The sequence below is a fragment of the Stomoxys calcitrans genome, chromosome 4 (assembly GCF_963082655.1).
Source record: "Stomoxys calcitrans chromosome 4, idStoCalc2.1, whole genome shotgun sequence".
NCBI lineage: Eukaryota > Metazoa > Arthropoda > Insecta > Diptera > Muscidae > Stomoxys > Stomoxys calcitrans.
In genome coordinates, this window is record NC_081555.1 from 124,630,387 (window position 1) to 124,647,930 (window position 17,544).

The 17,544-nt window shown below is 38.4% G+C and overlaps 1 protein-coding gene across 6 annotated transcripts in view; it reads left to right on the plus strand.

Annotated features, from left to right (window-relative positions):
* Nucleotides 1–17,544, plus strand: part of LOC106093307 (protein sidekick) — a 490,348-nt gene that overhangs the window by 353,888 nt on the left and 118,916 nt on the right. For all 6 annotated transcript variants that reach the window (XM_059366229.1, XM_059366231.1, XM_059366230.1 and 3 more), the window contains exons 4-5: nucleotides 11,287–12,034; nucleotides 17,284–17,411. In XM_059366229.1, coding sequence (XP_059222212.1) covers nucleotides 11,287–12,034; nucleotides 17,284–17,411 — 876 coding nt within the window. The remainder of the gene's footprint in view (nucleotides 1–11,286; nucleotides 12,035–17,283; nucleotides 17,412–17,544) is intronic.

Consider the following 17,544-nt stretch of genomic DNA (forward strand, 5'->3'; position numbering starts at 1 on the left):
GAAAAAATGTTCTGTTCAATTCATTCAAATGCTTTAAGGGATATTTTACAAATGCAGGCTAAAGGATGGCACGAGTGGTATGCTCTCAGATATTACTTGCTGTTAAATATGCAGTTTATGGGGTTTTTTTGTTTGCCAGCAACACATGTTATTTACTGGTATTTCTTTTGAAGAAAATTTGTGTTGTTCGGTTAATGAAAAACGATTTTTTTTCACTTAACCATTTTTTCCATGAAGTGTTATATATCAATGATTTTTCCTCCAAATACTTGCATTCCAATGAAATAAAGTGTTTACATTATTTTTTGTCAATGAATAAGTCATTCAAAGTGAATTATTCATAACATATATTTAGTTGCAATACTCTTACCGTTTTAGTATTGGAGGTATTCGATTTTGATTGAATTTCATATGGCATTTGCAATCAGTCACTGTAAGGGCTCTTACATATAAGGGGTTCAATAAGTAGTGAGGAAATATGCTTTTTGTTCATAAAAATTTGTACTAGAGCTATAAGCCGTTAAGTTATAAAAAAAGGTTGGGAGTAAAAATATATTCAAAGGGTTGCGCTATGAGAAGACTGTTTTTTAGGCGCTTTTCTTTTATTGATGCCGTTTTTAATTTCATTATAATCCACCATGGAGTGCATTTGTCAAGTTCTTTTTGTCTCTTCTAAGGCCCTCTTTTAAACATATGATAAAAGGAAAGAATTGCAATGATATTGGAGCTATAATATCAAGCTATCGGCCGATTCGGATCATAATTGAACTGAATGTTGGAGACCATAATTGAACTGAATGTTGGAGACCATAATTGAACTGAATGTTGGAGATCGTAATAGAAGTCGTTGTGTAAAATTTCAGTCAATTCGAATAAAAATTGCTCCCTTTAGGAGCTCAAGAAAAACAAGCTATAGATCGATTCAGACCATATTGGACACGTATATTGTGAAGGTCATGGGAGAAGCCGTCTGCCAAATTATATGAAAATTGCGCCCTCTAGAGGCGCAAAAAGTCAAGATCCCAGATCGGTTTATATGGCAGCTATATCAGGTTATGTACCGATTTGCGTCATACTTAGCACAGTTATTGGAAGTCATAACAAAACACCTCACGCAAAATTTCAGCCAAATCGGTTGAGAATTGCGCCCTCCAGCGGCTCAAGAAGTCAAGGCCCAAGATCGGTTTATATGGCAGCTATACCAGGTTATGAACCAATCTGAATCATACTTGGCATAGTTGTTGAAAGTGATACAAAAACACTACGTGCAAATTATAGCCAAATCGGATAAAAATTGTGCCCTCTAAAAGCTGAAGAAGTCAAGACCCAGATCGGTTTATATGGCAGCTATATCAGGTTATGAACCGATTTGAACCATACTCAGCACAGTTTTTGGAAGTGATACCAAAACACCAGGTGTGAAATTTCATTCAAATCGGACGAGAATTGCGCCCTCTAGAGGCTCAAGAAGTCAAGACCCAAGATCGGTTTATATGGCAGCTATATCAAAACATGGACCGATTTGGCCCATTTACAATCCCAACCGACGACCTACACCAATAAAAGGTATTTTTGCTTAATTTCAAGCGCCTAGCTGTACTCCTTCGAAGTTAGCGTGCTTTCGACAGATAGACGGTCGGACGGACGGACATGGCTAGTTCGTCTTAAAATGACATGGCGATCAAGAATATATATACTTTATGGGGTCTTAGACGCATATTTCGAGGTGTTACAAACAGAATGACGAAATTAGTATACCCCCATCCTATGGTGGAGGGTATAAAATTTATACCCGCCAATGCTGCAATGACTTAATGGCAAGTGGAGTAGTGCTTCCATTTTATGCATGAAAATATAGAGGACCATGAAAAGACGAAAACAAGTAAAAAGGCTTAAAATTCGGTCGGGCCGAACTATATGTATATGTATATATGTAAACCCCCTTTCGTCACAATCCGGTGAATATTGGATAAAAGGCCCATAAAAGCGACATTGCGTGGTAAATATAAGTCACTGTTCAATTTTGTGCAACAAAATATTGGTCTTTTTGGCAGCTATATCCAAATATAAACCGATCTGAACCATGAAGACACGAATGTCGAAAGGACTAACATAAGTCACTGCGTCAAATTTCAACGAAAACGGATAATAAATGCGTTTTTTATAGGGCCAAGACTTTAAATCGAGAGTTCTTTCTACATGGCACCCTTAACCAAATTTGGACCGATGTGGACCAAATTAAACAAGGATATCGTATTTTATTATAACTCCACTACTATACACGTAGTTATATCTTAATAGGAGCTGGTCTCGATCATTTTTCATTCGGGTGTCGAGAACTCGTAGACAAGTTACATTTTCAGATGATAAATCTGCTTTTTATGGGATTAGGATCCTAAATTGGAAAATCGGTCTATATGATGGCTTTATCTATATCGTATGCTCTGACCCATATTTGGGACGGATGTCGGATCCAAAAACACCTCACTATTTCAAATTTCACCAAAATCGGATAATAAATAAAGCTTTTATGGGCTTCGGACCCCTTATAGGCAGATCGGTATGACAGCTATATCTAAATATAGTCTGATCTGAACCATATTTAAATCCGATGTTGGGTGGCCTAAAGCCACTCATTGTGTCAAATTTCAGCGAAATCTGCTAAAAAATAAAGCTTTTATGAGCTTCAGACCCTTTATCGGGAGATCGGTCTAAATGGCAGCTATTTCCAAATATAGTCCAATCTAAACCATATTAAAGTCAGGTGTCGGGAGGCATAAGGTACCTCGCTGTTTCAAATTTCAGCGAAATCGGGTAATAAAAAAAGCTTTTATAGGCTTCAGACGCTTTATCGGGATATCGGTCTATAGGGCAGCTATACTCAAATATAGTACGATCTAAACCATATTTAGCTCAGGTTTCTGGAGGCTCAAAACTACTGACTCTTTCAAATTGCAGTGAAATCGGATGAAACATAAAGTATTTATGGGCATTAGACCCTTTATCGGGAGGTCGGTCCATATTGCAGCTATATCTAAATATAGTCGGATCTGAACCATATTCAGATATCGGGAGGCTTAGAATAGCCCACTGTTTTCAAATTTCAGCGAAATCGGGTAAAAAATAAAGCTTTTATGGGCCTTTTATCAGCAGATCGGTCTATACGGCGGCTATATCTAAATATAGTCCGATCTGAACCATATTTGGGTCAGATGTCGGGAAACTTTAAACTACTGACTGTTCAAATTTCAGCGAAATCGGATAATAAATAAAGCTTTTATGGGCGTCAGACCTTTTATCGGCAGATCGGCATATATGGCTGCTATAATGTCGGGAAGCCTTAAACTACTCACTGTTTCAAATTTCAGCAAAATCGGATTAAAAATGAAGCATTTATGGGCATTAGACCCCTTATCGGCAGGTCGGTCCATATAGCAGCTATGTCCAAATATGGTCCGATTTGGTCCGTTCAAGAACTTAACCAGCGTGCATCAAAAATACGTATCTGTGACAAATTTCAGCTCAATATCTCAATTTTTGAAGACTGTAGAGTGATTCCAACAGGCGGACGGACAGGCGGACAGACACACGGACATCGTTAGATCATCTTAGAATTTTACGACGATCCGAAATATAAAGGGTGATTTTTTTGAGGTTAGGATTTTCATGCATTAGTATTTGACAGATCACGTGGGATTTCAAACATGGTGTCAAAGAGAAAGATGCTCAGTATGCTTTGACATTTCATCATGAATAGACTTACTAACGAGCAACGCTTGCAAATCATTGAATTTTATTACCAAAATCAGTGTTCGGTTCGAAATGTGTTCATTCACCGTTCAGCGATGAGGCTCATTTCTGGTTGAATGGCTACGTAAATAAGCAAAATTGCCGCATTTGGAGTGAAGAGCAACCAGAAGCCGTTCAAGAACTGCCCATGCATCCCGAAAAATGCACTGTTTGGTGTGGTTTGTACGCTGGTGGAATCATTGGACCGTATTTTTTCAAAGATGCTGTTGGACGCAACGTTACGGTGAATGAACACATTTCGAACCGAACACTGATTTTGGTAATAAAATTCAATGATTTGCAAGCGTTGCTCGTTAGTAAGTCTATTCATGATGAAATGTCAAAGCATACTGAGCATCTTTCTCTTTGACACCATGTCTAAAATCCCACGTGATCTGTCAAATACTAATGCATGAAAATCCTAACCTCAAAAAAATCACCCTTTATATACTTTGTAGGGTCTGAAATTGATATTTCGATGTGTTGCAAGCGCAATGACTAAAATAAATATACCCCCTTTCCTACGGTGGTGGTTATAAAAAGTAACAGCGAGTCAGGCTGTGGCACCATTAAATAAATGCTCTGGTGGGTACATCGAAGACCTCGAATGGCGCTACTTTCATGCTTCAACACTTATTTCTCACATACTTCCATCATATCAATATCCCTTACTTCTTATTATCCACCCCCGATGCCATACCACAATCGTCGTGTTATTAAATATTCTTCTTAATTAAAATCAATTAAACTCCTTGGGAGTTAGTGTTAGTTGGCTTGTTTTTCGCCTTGAATTCATGAGATTTCGCTCCTTGCATTCAGCCAGTCCCATATGAGCCATACTTTATTAATCAATTTGATGCAGTCGTCAAGTGACACTTAATTAAAGCATTTAAACATTTTTCTTGAAAGACCATCAACATCTTGACGTAATGAAACCGAACGCTATGCTGCATTCCCACATAACCACCCACTAATTTACTGCCCACAGATTTTGTTGTTGCCACAATGATATGACCAATAACATAAAGTAACAAATTAAATGTATGTGTGTAGCAGTGCGTGTTGGTGTATGAGTAAAAGTTGGAATGGCTACATAAAGATGGTACGATATGAGATGTTGGTCAAGTGTGAAACGAATTGGAACTACCCTAAAACGATTGTGGGTAGAATTGAAAATTGATTTTAATAAAATTGAACGCCTATGGGTCAGATTTCATAAAATATTAGTATTAGATAAAATTTGGATTTGTACATTTCTTAATTACTTTTTCCCCTAAAATGGCTATCACAATTGATTTGTTTTACTAGGTGAATATAAAAAGAAATTTAAGGCGACAGACGGTTGTAGAGAATAAGTGCAACCCAAGGGCATTACAAAAGGTTCAGAGAAAATGTTGTATTGGCATAGGTGGGACGATGAGTAGCACTCCTACTAAGGCATTGCAGACAGTTCCAGATGTCCGACCCACAGACTTACAGATAGGGTATGGGGCAGCCATTGACGCTTTGAGACTAAAGGCGATGGGAGAGTGGGGTAAAAAATAGAAGCGGTTCATATCACCGCGGCGACGATTTTATACTAGGATGAATGGAAGAGGTTTCTGATCGTGTACCTCAGACGACACTTGCGTTTAAATGTGATTCACTGCTGCCAGCGGTACAGTCTTGAATTGAAGGAACTCTTTTAGTACCATTTCGTAGTTCATGCTTAAAGAATGAAAGCTAACGGAATGAACAGTTCTGAGGGTCTGCTTTGAGAATCCAGGGACTAAGATCTGTTTCCGATTGCCTTATCATAACACGGTTTTGCAGGCAAAGATCCTGCGATCACGGAATGCTTGATAAGGTATCGCGTTAACGGGAGGACGTGAAGTGTGAATATCTTTGCGGACAGTAAACAGTAAACTGGCCATCAGGGTTTTAACTACCAGCACGATAAGATTAACGCCTTCTCTAAGGAAGGCACGATCCGCATTGTTTGGCTGCTTGGCCATGTCGGAGTAAGACTGAATGAAAGTGAAGGACAGAGGACTGCCATAAAAAGATTTGGTGAAGGCGAAGCCTCTCAGGGCGATGCAGTCCAAGGTCGTCCGAACGGACGACGAAAATCCTATGGAAAAATCCAGACAGTGATATGACTGGGCTTTTACTAGGTATAAATAGGAAGAAGGTACGACTTTCGGTATCATTATGGAACACGTTGTATCGGGGTTTTCAATCAGAGCGCTACAAAGTTTTTTTTTTTTAAATAAAACAAAAACGGTTGTGTAAATCAATTGAATTCTTTATTTCTGTGAAGATACGTTCGATGCCGTTATGTATGGAACTCGATTTTTTGCATGGCCACCATTGGCACGTTTGCAGAATTCCCGACACTGAACCCAATTTTCGACAGTTTTTAAGCATAAATCGGCCGATACTGCCACAATTTTGCGTTCGATATTCGTACGAAGTTCATCAATTGTCGCTGATTTGTTGGCATAGACCATAGACTTGGCGTAGCCCCACAGGAAATAGGCTAACGGCGTCAAATCAGGCGACCGAGGCTGTCAATCGACTGGACCATTTCGTGAGATAACATGTTCTCCAAACTTGGTTGCCTATAAATTGATTGTGACATTCGCTGTGTGGGTTGTGGCACCATGCTGTTGGGAACACATGTCCTTCAAGTCCATATCATCCAATTGAGACCAAAAATATTCTGTTACACAGAAAAAAATAACTCTTAAAAAAACAACTACCACATTTGTACATGAAACTCTAAATTCCCAACGAATTTCAGCATTGAATCGAAGACATTATTTGTTGTTATACGTTTAGAAAGTCTCTTCAACAGGCTTGACAAACAAAATTATTGAAATTTTTCTGACTTTTAATAAATTCTTTAGTGGTGGAAGTTGTAAAAATAGGCGTACTACCGTGTAGAGTACGGAAATCTCAAGCTATTCATGACTTGCAAGCCCATTCGGCATAAAAAAATATGAGTTTCTTATTCAGAAAAAAATTTTTAGAGCGGTTTATACCTTTTTTAACATAATTTATTGAGACACTTATTACTGTGCAGGAGTACTTATTGATTTATTATTTCGTCATAAAGATCATGAGTTCAATACTCTGCGGTACCAAAATTATTTAAATTTGTTTTTAATGGTAATAGTAGAGAATGACCGAGAAAATCCAAGAGCAGCAGTTAAACGAACGAGCAGCACGAGCCGACCAAAGAAAACAAAAACACCACCACCCGAAGCAAAGCACATGCGTTGGCTGGTTAGATGGTTTTTTTGTCTTGCTTATGGACATATTGTTGTGGTTGTTGCTATATGTTGACTTGCAAAAAGTGCCTTTCAACAACATATTTGTACTTTGGGTCGTTGAGATTCAAAATAAATTGTTGCACGAAAATTAACAACTTTCGTAGTTGTTTTTTCGACCAAAGTTGTTGTTTTTCAAAATAATTTTTATTTTTGTATCATTGTGGTACGCGGTATAATAGGTAAGGTTAGGTTGAAGAGAGGGTCTTGTTTGCTTGTTGTGCGCTCTAAATACAAAAAAAAGTAATCTCGAAAAAGAAAATCTAAGTTAGTAATTCCGTGCTACTTACTGAATTCCTAATTGTTTTCCATGCCACGCCCCTAAGTTGGTTCATGTCTGGTATGGTAGCCCCACCTAAGTGCCGGTATCTGTTAGACGCGAAAGCCGGGCAATAGCAAAGGAAATTCTCCAACGTCTTATTATCTTTCCCGCATGCCCTACACATGCTATCACTTACCGCACCGATTTTACATAAGTGAGCTCGTAGTCCTATGTGTCCCGTCATGATACCAATAGTTATACTGACCTCCTTCTTACTTCCTTTCAGTAATAGACTCGTCTTCTTTCATCTGGATCCCCCAATAGGATTTTCGTCGTCCTACCGGCCGTTTCGCTGTTCCAAGTGTTATACGCGCATTCGTCGCCCACACCCTTAACTAGGACTGCGTCGAGCCGAAAGTCATCGGGATAACCAAGTTTGTAGACAGCAGTTCACTGGCCGTCACAGCCAAATCGTCTGCCCTTTCAATTCCCCTTACTCAGTTATGGCCCGGCACCCAAATGATGCAGATTTTGCCATCCTCGGAGAAGGCGTTAATCTCCTTCTTACACTGCAAGACTGTTCGTGACCTTACCGTGCTGGTTGTTATTGCCCTGATGGCAATTTTACTGTCGGTAAAGATGTTCATACTCGATGTCCTCGCGTTAGCACCACACAACTTCACGCATTCCGTGATCGCCCGGATCTCCGCCTGCAGGTCTGGCAGTCTAAATCAGATCTCAGTCCCTGGGTTCTCAATAAATAGACCCCCTGTAGACCTTTCATCATAGTCCGATGAAAAATTCATTATTAATGCACCCATAGCTACTTTATCGTAATTTGGACCAAATTCGGTATGAACAGTAAGTGGTCTAATAAATACAAGTCTATAGACAATTTTGGTTTAATAGTGGTCTTTTTTTGGGACCCATATCCAAATATAGAACGATCTGAACCATATAGAACATAGATGTCGAAATACTGTGTCAAATTTAAGCGAAATTGGATAATAAATACGCCTTTTATAGGGCCAAGACCTTAAATTGAGAGATCGGACTATATGACAGCTATATCCAAATCTGGACCAATCTAGGTTAAACTCACTGTCCCAAATTTCGGCGACATCGATCCATAAATGCAGTTGTCCAAATCCGGACCGATTTTGGCCAAATTGAAGAATAAAGTCGATGTGCCTAACACAACTCACTGTCCCAAATTTCGGCCACATCGTTCAATAAATGCGCCTTTTATGGGCACAACATTTTAAATCGAGAGATCGGTCTATATGGCACTTATCCACATCTGGACCGATCTCGGCCAAATTGAAGAAGAAAGTCGATGGGCCTAACACAACTGACTGTTCCAAATTTCGGCGACAACGGAAAATGAATGCGCCTTTTATGGCCCAAGACCTTTAATCGAGAGATCGGTCTATATGAAAGCTATATCCAAATCTGGACTGATCAAGGTTAAATTGCAGAAAGATTTCGAGAAGTCTTACACAACTCACTGTCCTAAATTTCGGCGACATCGGACAGTAAATGCGCCTTTTATGGGCTCAAGACCTTTAATCAAGAGATCGGCCTATATGAAAGCTATATCCAATTCAGAGCCGTTCTAGACCAAATTGAAAAACGATGTCGAGGGGCCTAACACAACTCATTGTCGCGAATTTCGGCGACATCGGACAATAAAAGCGCCTTTTATGGGCCCAAAATCGTAAATCGAGAGATCGGTCTATATGACAGCTATATCCAATCTGGACCGATCTGTGCCATATTGCAAAAGTATATCGAGGGGCTTAACATAACTCACTGTGCCAAATTTCGGCGACATCGGCCAATAAATGGGCCTAAGACAATAAATCGGCGGATCGGTCTATATGGCAGCTATATCCAAAACTGGACAAATCTGAGCCAAATTGAAAAGATTGTTGAGTGGCTTAACACAACTCACTGTTCCAAATTTCATCAAAATTAGATAATAAATGTGGCTATTATGGTCCCAAGATCCTAAATCGGTGAATCGGTCTATATGGTCCGATATAACCCATCTTCGAACTTAACCTGCTTATGGACAAAAAAAGAATCTGTGCAAAGTTTCAGCTCAATATCTCTATTTTTAAAGACTATAGCGTGATTTCAACAGACGGATGGACATAGCTAGGTCGTCTTAGATTTTTACGCTGATCAAGAATATATATACTTTTTAGGGTCGGAAGTGGATATTTCGATGTGTTGCAAATGGAATGACAAAACGAATATACCCCCATCCTTCGGTGGTGAGCATAAAAATTATTGAATCAAAAATTTTTAATTGAAAATGACAAAAATTTCAATCACAATCGTAATTGAAAAAAAAGTTCAGAGTTAATTAAAAAATTATCGAATCAATTAATTTTTTAATTGAAAACATCCTTAACTTCAATCACGATCGTAATTGAGAAAAATAATCATTCAAATAAAAAAGTTGTTGATTCAATCAATTTTTCAATTGAAAACATTTTTATATGCAATTAAATTTTTAATTGAAAAAATCTTCGTGTGTTTTTTTTGTGTAGTAAAAAATATGTCATTTGAGTTCGGGCAAACATAACTCTTTGAAATTTTGCATAGGTAGATCTAAGATGTTATGGTACTTACATTGTGAAGTGGTTTATCCAAGACCCTAGGTGGTCCAGGCCTCATAAGAGTCATTTAAAGTTTATCGTATTTCGAAAATTATAAATTTTGCATTTCGATCTCATATCTGCTTGCCATTCACCTACAGACCCTACCCTCATCTAATTGACACAAGTTTTAAAGACAAAATTTTATTTACATTTTTTCCAAAAGCAAAATTTTGCCTTACTTTCTTCCCATGATGTTAAAATTGAATTTTTCTATGAGGTTGTGTTTCCAGCTGGCGTAGAACAAAATTTACAAAACATTTTCTTTTTTTCAAATTTCGAAATTTTTTCTTCACAGCTAGTGTTGCAAACGACATAACGTGCAACATACACCTCAGAAAACTTCAAGAATAAAATCCAAGGGAAATGAGAAAATGAGGTTGCCATGTCATAAGAATGAATGTCTGCCATAGAAAAGTTATTTCCAAGGCTTTGAGCGACATTAAAGATGACGATGACTTCGTCGAGTAACAATTAAGTGGCAGTTAGTTAAATTAATTGGTACACTTGTCCATTCGTTTATACATGCGGACGTAGTGAATCAAAGAAAGGTACACTGGGAAAGAAGGAAACTTATGAACATAGTTTTTTTATTTTGAGAGTATTCCTAAAAATCGGCTTATAAAACAGAACCTACCATGATTTCCACTACAGATCACAAGTTTTGTGGTTAATTAACATTTTTAATTATGCATCACAATATTTTTCTCAGTGTAATTACACAAAGGTCTTCCACATGAAGTGCGTAGTGAGTGCGTGTATTCATTGTACCCTTTTGGATGTTGTTGCTGTTGTTCGCATTATTGCGTGAGTGGACGGCCGTAAAGCTAAAATTTGCGCAAACACAGCACGTCCAAATGAATTGCTTGACTCAATGTTTAAATGATGGGCTTAATCTTTGACTCCGGGCCGGGCATGACTTCACAAACGAAGGGTAGCAAACAACACAACCATGGCACACAGACCCATAAAGCCAATAGTCAGTCATTGGCAAACAAATGGCGACCCACTGGGTTCGTGGACAGGGATAATAAATAAGTGCGGCTGCTGTTGCTGCTGGCTTACAATTGTTATGGTGACCCCGAATCTCGATAACCTCCCTCCCTCACCCGTATGCTTTTAGTACCATTCCGCATAACAATAAATACATGTTCATAATTTCCCAATTTAGTTATGTTGTGTAGGCTTAAATGATTCTTCCACAGACATACATATTTGTAATCACACATACTCTCTTTTTTTCGTGTTCTTTTTGCAGATATGGGCACATTCAGCAACATAACCGAGGGTCGCCTTCATGTCATATCAGGCCATCCGGCCATATTGGATTTGCCACCCATTGAGTCGGTGCCGGTGCCTTCCGTCATGTGGCAGACGGTAGATGGACCACTCAATTATGACATTAAATATGCCTACTCAAAAGACAATCAATTGATAATACTCAGTGCCGATGAGGTGGATCGCCAATCGTATCGGGCACGTGCCATAAATACCCAATTGGGTAAAGAGGAGAACAGCGCCTTCATCCATTTGAACGTGAGTGGCGATCCGTATATTGAAGTGGCACCGGAAATCATTGTGCATCCGCAGGATATGAAATTGAAACGTGGCGAACAAGTGGCCGAACTGCAATGTATAGCCAATGCAAGGCCTTTACATGAATTGGAGACTCTGTGGTTTAAGGATGGTATACCTTTGGAAAATGCTGAGATAGCTCATACACTAAATGATCCTTGGAATCGTTCGCTGGCTTTGCTTTCGGTAAATCTTACGCATTCAGGCGAATATGCCTGTCAGGTGCGCCTTCGCAGTGGTGGCCATAAAACATTGACATCAAAAGCAAAAATTGAAATTCTTGAGCCACCCTCATTTTTTACGCCCATGCGTCAGGAAACCTTTGGTGAATTGGGTATTTTAGTAACACTGCCCTGTGATGTTGTGGGAGATCCTCAGCCAACGGTTAGCTGGTTTAAAAATGCCGAGCCCATTGATTTGAAGAATGAAAAGTAAGTAATATGATAAACATAAGCATTATAGATATGCTTTAATATCGGTAATTGCTGACAACTGTAATGTTTGAGCGAATTGTTTGAGCGACAACAAACAAAACTGCGTGTTTATCACGAATATTGAAGGTCATAGCAAAAGCTGGTTTATGGGGATCCATCGACCTAGCTCGGGCCCCTAGCTTTACTCCTTCGACAATCAGCGTGATTTTGATAGACAGAGAAACGGACATTATTAGATCTTCTTAAAATGACAAGGCGATCAAGAATATACAGTATCGGCCGAAACTTAAGCACAGCCTCGGCACATTTTTTTTTAAAAGGATAGTTTTTATACCCACCGCCATAGGTATACTAATCCAGTCATCCCGTTTGTAACACCTCGAAATATTCGTCTAAGATCACATAAAGTATATAAATTCTTGATCTTCTCGACGTTCGGGGTAGATCTTGCACTGTCCGTCCGTCTGTCGAAGTCACGATAGAAGTCGAACGAATAAAGCTAGTCGCTTGAAATTTTGTACAGACACTTTTTATTGGTTTAGATCGGTAGGGATTGCAAATGGACCATATCGGCTCAGATTTGGATATAGCTCCCATATAAACCGATCTCCCGATTTGACTTCTTGAGTCCCTGTTATGACTTCCAACAACTATGCCAAATACGGTCCAAATCGGTCTATAACCTGATATATCTCCAGCATAAACCAGCTAGCTCCCGTATAAATCGATCTCCCGATTTGACTTCTGGAGCCCTTAGAAGCCGCAATTTTTTTCCGATTTGGCTGCAATTTTGCATGCGGTTTTCTGTTATGACTTCCAACAACTGTGCCAAGTACGGTTCGAATCGGTCTCTAACCTGATATAGCTCCCATATAAACCGAACTCCCGATTCGATTTCTTGAGCCCTTACAAGCCGCAATTTTGTCCGATTTGGCTGAAATTTTGCATGCGGTGTTCGGTTATGACTTCCAACAACTGTGCCAAGTACGGTTCGAATCGGTCTCTAACCTGATATAGCTCCCATATAAACCGAACTCCCGATTCGATTTCTTAAGCCCTTACAAGCCACAATTTTTGTCCAATTTGGCTGAAATTTATGATTTTTAAAAACTGTGCCAAGTACGTTTCGAATTGGTCCATAAACTGATATAGCTCCCATATAAACCGATTTCCCGATTTGACTTCTTAAACCATTACAAGCCACGATTTTTGTCCGATTTGGCTGAAATTTTGCATGTGGTGTTCCGTTATGACTGCGCCAACAACTGTGCCAATTGCGGTCCGAACCGGTCTTTTATCTGATACACATAGCTCCCATATAAACCGATCTCCAGATTTGACTTCTTGAATCCTTAAAAGCGACAATTTTTGTCCCATTTGGCTGAAATTGAGCATGTAGTGTTTTGTTATGACTTTCAACAACTGTGCCAAGTACGATCCAAACCAATCTATAACCTGATATAGCTCCCATGTAAACCGGTCTCTCGATCATCCTTGTTCGGTTCCTAGAAGCTTTAATCTTTGCTGGCTTGACAGAAGTTTGGTATGTAGAATAAAATTATACCCTTCAAATAAATTTATTTTGTATAAATTTTTGGCGGAATCCATGATGGTGGGTTCCCAAGATTCGGCCCGGCCGAACTGAGCACACTTTTACTTGTTATTACTAGTTTCAAGTGACATAGTTCCTCACAAATGTGGCCAGCATTAGGGGGGCATAACCACCGCTGAAAATTGTTTTCTGATGTTCTCGCCAGTACTTGGACCCAGGCATTCTGCGGATAAGCTAACCTCTGCGGATGAGCTAACCTCCACGGTGGTTCATATTATCCGCCGTGATTCATATTATCCACGGAGGTTCATGATATCCACTGCGGTTAATGTTATCCCTCGTAACTCATATGATCCATGGTGGGTCATGACATCGACAGTAGTTAATGTTATCCACGGTGGTTAATATTGTCCATGGTAGTTTGTATTATCCACGGTTGCTTCATACTATCCACTGTGGTTTATATTATCCATTGTGAATTACATTTTCGTCGTTTGTTGATATTATCCATTGATATTATGGCTAATATGATTCACGGTGGTTCATATTATCCTCGGTGGGTAATATTATCCACGGTGGTTCACGATATTCACCGCTGTTCATGATATCTACGGTGGCTAAAGTTATCCATGGTGGTTAATATTACCCACGGTTATTCATATTATTCACGGTGATTTATATTATCCACGGTGATTCTTAATATCCACTGTAGTTCATATTTGCGATCATTAATATTGTACATGGTAGTTGATATTATCCGCTGTGATTCATTATCCACGGTGATTCATATTATCCACGATGATTTATATTATCCACGATGATTCATACTATCCATGATAGTACATATTATCGACGGTGTTTAATGTTTTATACGGTAGTTAACATTATCCATGGTGGCTCATATTATCCACGGCGATTTATATTATCCACAATGGTTGATGATATCCATGGTGGTTCATATTATCCACGGTAGTTTATATTTTCCACGTTTGTTTAAATTATCCATGGTGATTTATATTATCGACGACGATTTATATTACCCACGGCTTTTATATTATCCACGATGGTTCATATTATCCACGGTGGTTCATATTATCTAAGGTGGTTAATATTATCCGAGGCGGTTTATGATATCCACAGTGGTTAATCCTATACACGGTGGTTCATTTATCTACCTTAGTTGATACCATCCACGGTTATTTACATTATCCAGAGGCCACCGTAGCCCAGAGGTAAGCATGCCCGTCTATGACTCTGAACGCTTGGGTTCAAATCTTAGAGGAAACATCAGAAAAATTTTTAGCAGTGGTTATCCCCTCTTAATGCTGGCAACATTTGTGAGGTACGTTGTCATGTAAAAACTTCTCCCCAAAGAGGTTTTGAAACGGCCGTTCGGAATCGCCTATAAAATGGAGGACCTTTATCGTTGAGCTTAAAGTTAAATCGGACAGCACTCATTGCTATGTGAGAAGTTTGCTCCTGTTTCTTAATGAAATGTTCATGCGCAAATAACTCATATTGTCCATTGTGGTTTATATTATCCATGAGGGTTAATATTAACCATGGCGCTAGTATTATCCATGGTAGCTAATATAAATCACGGTTGCTAATAATATCCACGGTTGTTCATGTTATCCACGGCGATTGATATTATCCACGGTGGTTGTTATTATGCGTGTCGATTTATTATATCCACTGTGGTTGATACTACCTACGGCGATTCATAATATCCACGGATTTTCATATAACCTACTGCAATTTATATTATATACGAGGTTGATATTATCTACTGTGATTTATATTATCCACGGTGGTTCATATCATCGACGTTGGTTCATATTATCCACGGGAGTTCATATTATCCACGGTGGTTTAAATTTTCTCTTGCGATTGATATTTAGCACTGTCGTTCATATTATTATTTTCAAATTATCCACGGGAGCTTATATAACCCAAGATGGTTCATGTTATCCACGGTAGTTCATATTATCCATGGTAGTTCATAATATTCACGGTAGTTCATATTATCCACGGTGTGTCATGTTATCCAAGGTGTTTCATGTTAACCACCGTGGTTTATGTTATCCTTTGTGATTGATATTAAGCACTCTCGTTAATATCCATTGTGATTGATATTTTCCATGGTGGTAAATATACACATTGTGATTGATATTGTCTTTCCACTGTGATTGTTTATATCACCATACGCAGGTTAAGTTCGAAGATGGGCCACAATATCTTGATGTAGCCCCCATATAAACCAATTTCCAGAGATAAGGTGTTGAGACCATAAAAATTAATTTATCCCTCGATTTCACTAACATATCTTTCGTAATATGACGCAGATTCGACCATATTTTGATATAGGCCCCATTTAGACCGATCTCCTCATTTAAGGTCTTGGCCAATAATTTTGTTCGACCCCTGGACATTCCTGCCGAGTATGGCTCAGATCGAACCATATTTAGATATTTCTGGCTTATACAACTATCTTCCGATTTAGGGTTTTGCCTAACACAAGGCCCAAATATTAAAAAATTTTGTTGAAATGTAGAGTAGTGAGTCGATATCCTTACCGAATGTGATATAGAACGGAACATCGAAGTCAATGAAATAGCCACTCCCTGGCTATCCGTGTTGAGTATGGTCCCAATGGACCATATTTAAATGTAACCTCCATATTTAAATGAAGCGATCCACTGATTTTCGATCATAGGCCCATAAAAGGTTCGTAAAATAACCGATTTCGCTGAAATTTAGTGAGTTGTGGCAAGGATGCCAGAAAATGCTCCAGATCGTACCATATTTCGATTTAGCTGCCATATTAATCGATTTCCAAATTTCTTGGTCTTGAGCATATAAGAGATTCGTCTATTACCCGATTTCGCTGAAATCTGGTGTAGTAAGGTGTATGGGACTCCTCAATATGCATATCGAATATAACATAAGTCGATACACATTTGGAAATATTGGGTTGCCCAAAAAGTAATTGCGGATTTTTCATATAGTCGGCGTTAACAAATTTTTTCACAGCTTGTGACTCTGTAATTGCATTCTTTCTTCTGCCAGTTATCAGCTGTTACTTTTAGCTTGCTTTAGAAAAAAAGTGTAAAAAAAGTATATTTGATTAAAGTCCATTCTAAGTTTTATTAAAAATGCATTTGACTTTCTTTTAAAAAATCCGCTATTACTTTTTGGGCAACCTAATAGTTGCCAACCTAACAAACTAACATCTTCACCCCATAAAAGACGTTTATATTAAACGATTTTAATAAAATCTTAAGCACTAAATTGTTTCTACCTTTCTTCATTACTGAACGATGTGGTGTGGATATCATCATAGTTTCCTATTACTATTTCCCGGATGAAATTCTAGTTTTCATTAAAGGGCCCATTTGCAGACTGATTTTTTTTTTTACATTTAAGTTTGATATATGTACATATGTTATATTCGTGCTTGTGAATATTCAAAATTTCACCCATCCAAACATAATGCGTTTTTCTTTCTTCAAATATTATTTTGGTTGATTCGATTCTAATAAAGTTTTTGTTTTATCATCAATACTTTGAGTATTGAATATTTGTATGTGAGCTAGACATTCTCAATATAACGATACTTTTTTCTTAATACCATTAAACGACTTAAATTTCATTACATTCTTATTAATTTTTATTGTTTGTATTTGTCTTTTAGATACTCGCTGTCGGAAGATAATGCCTTGCATATTAAAAAACTTGAGCTGGCAGACTCAGCCATGTATCAGTGTTTGGCTGTTAATGAAGCTGGCGAAAAATCTGCCTATACTTGGTTAAGAGTTAAAAGTGAGTAAACAAATTTTCCTTCAAACACAATTTTAATTATAGATAAATCGGGCAATATTTACAATAGGGATCTTCCATAGTAGGGGAATATCATACACCCAACTCATTTATACTACATTAGGAGGTGTGTATG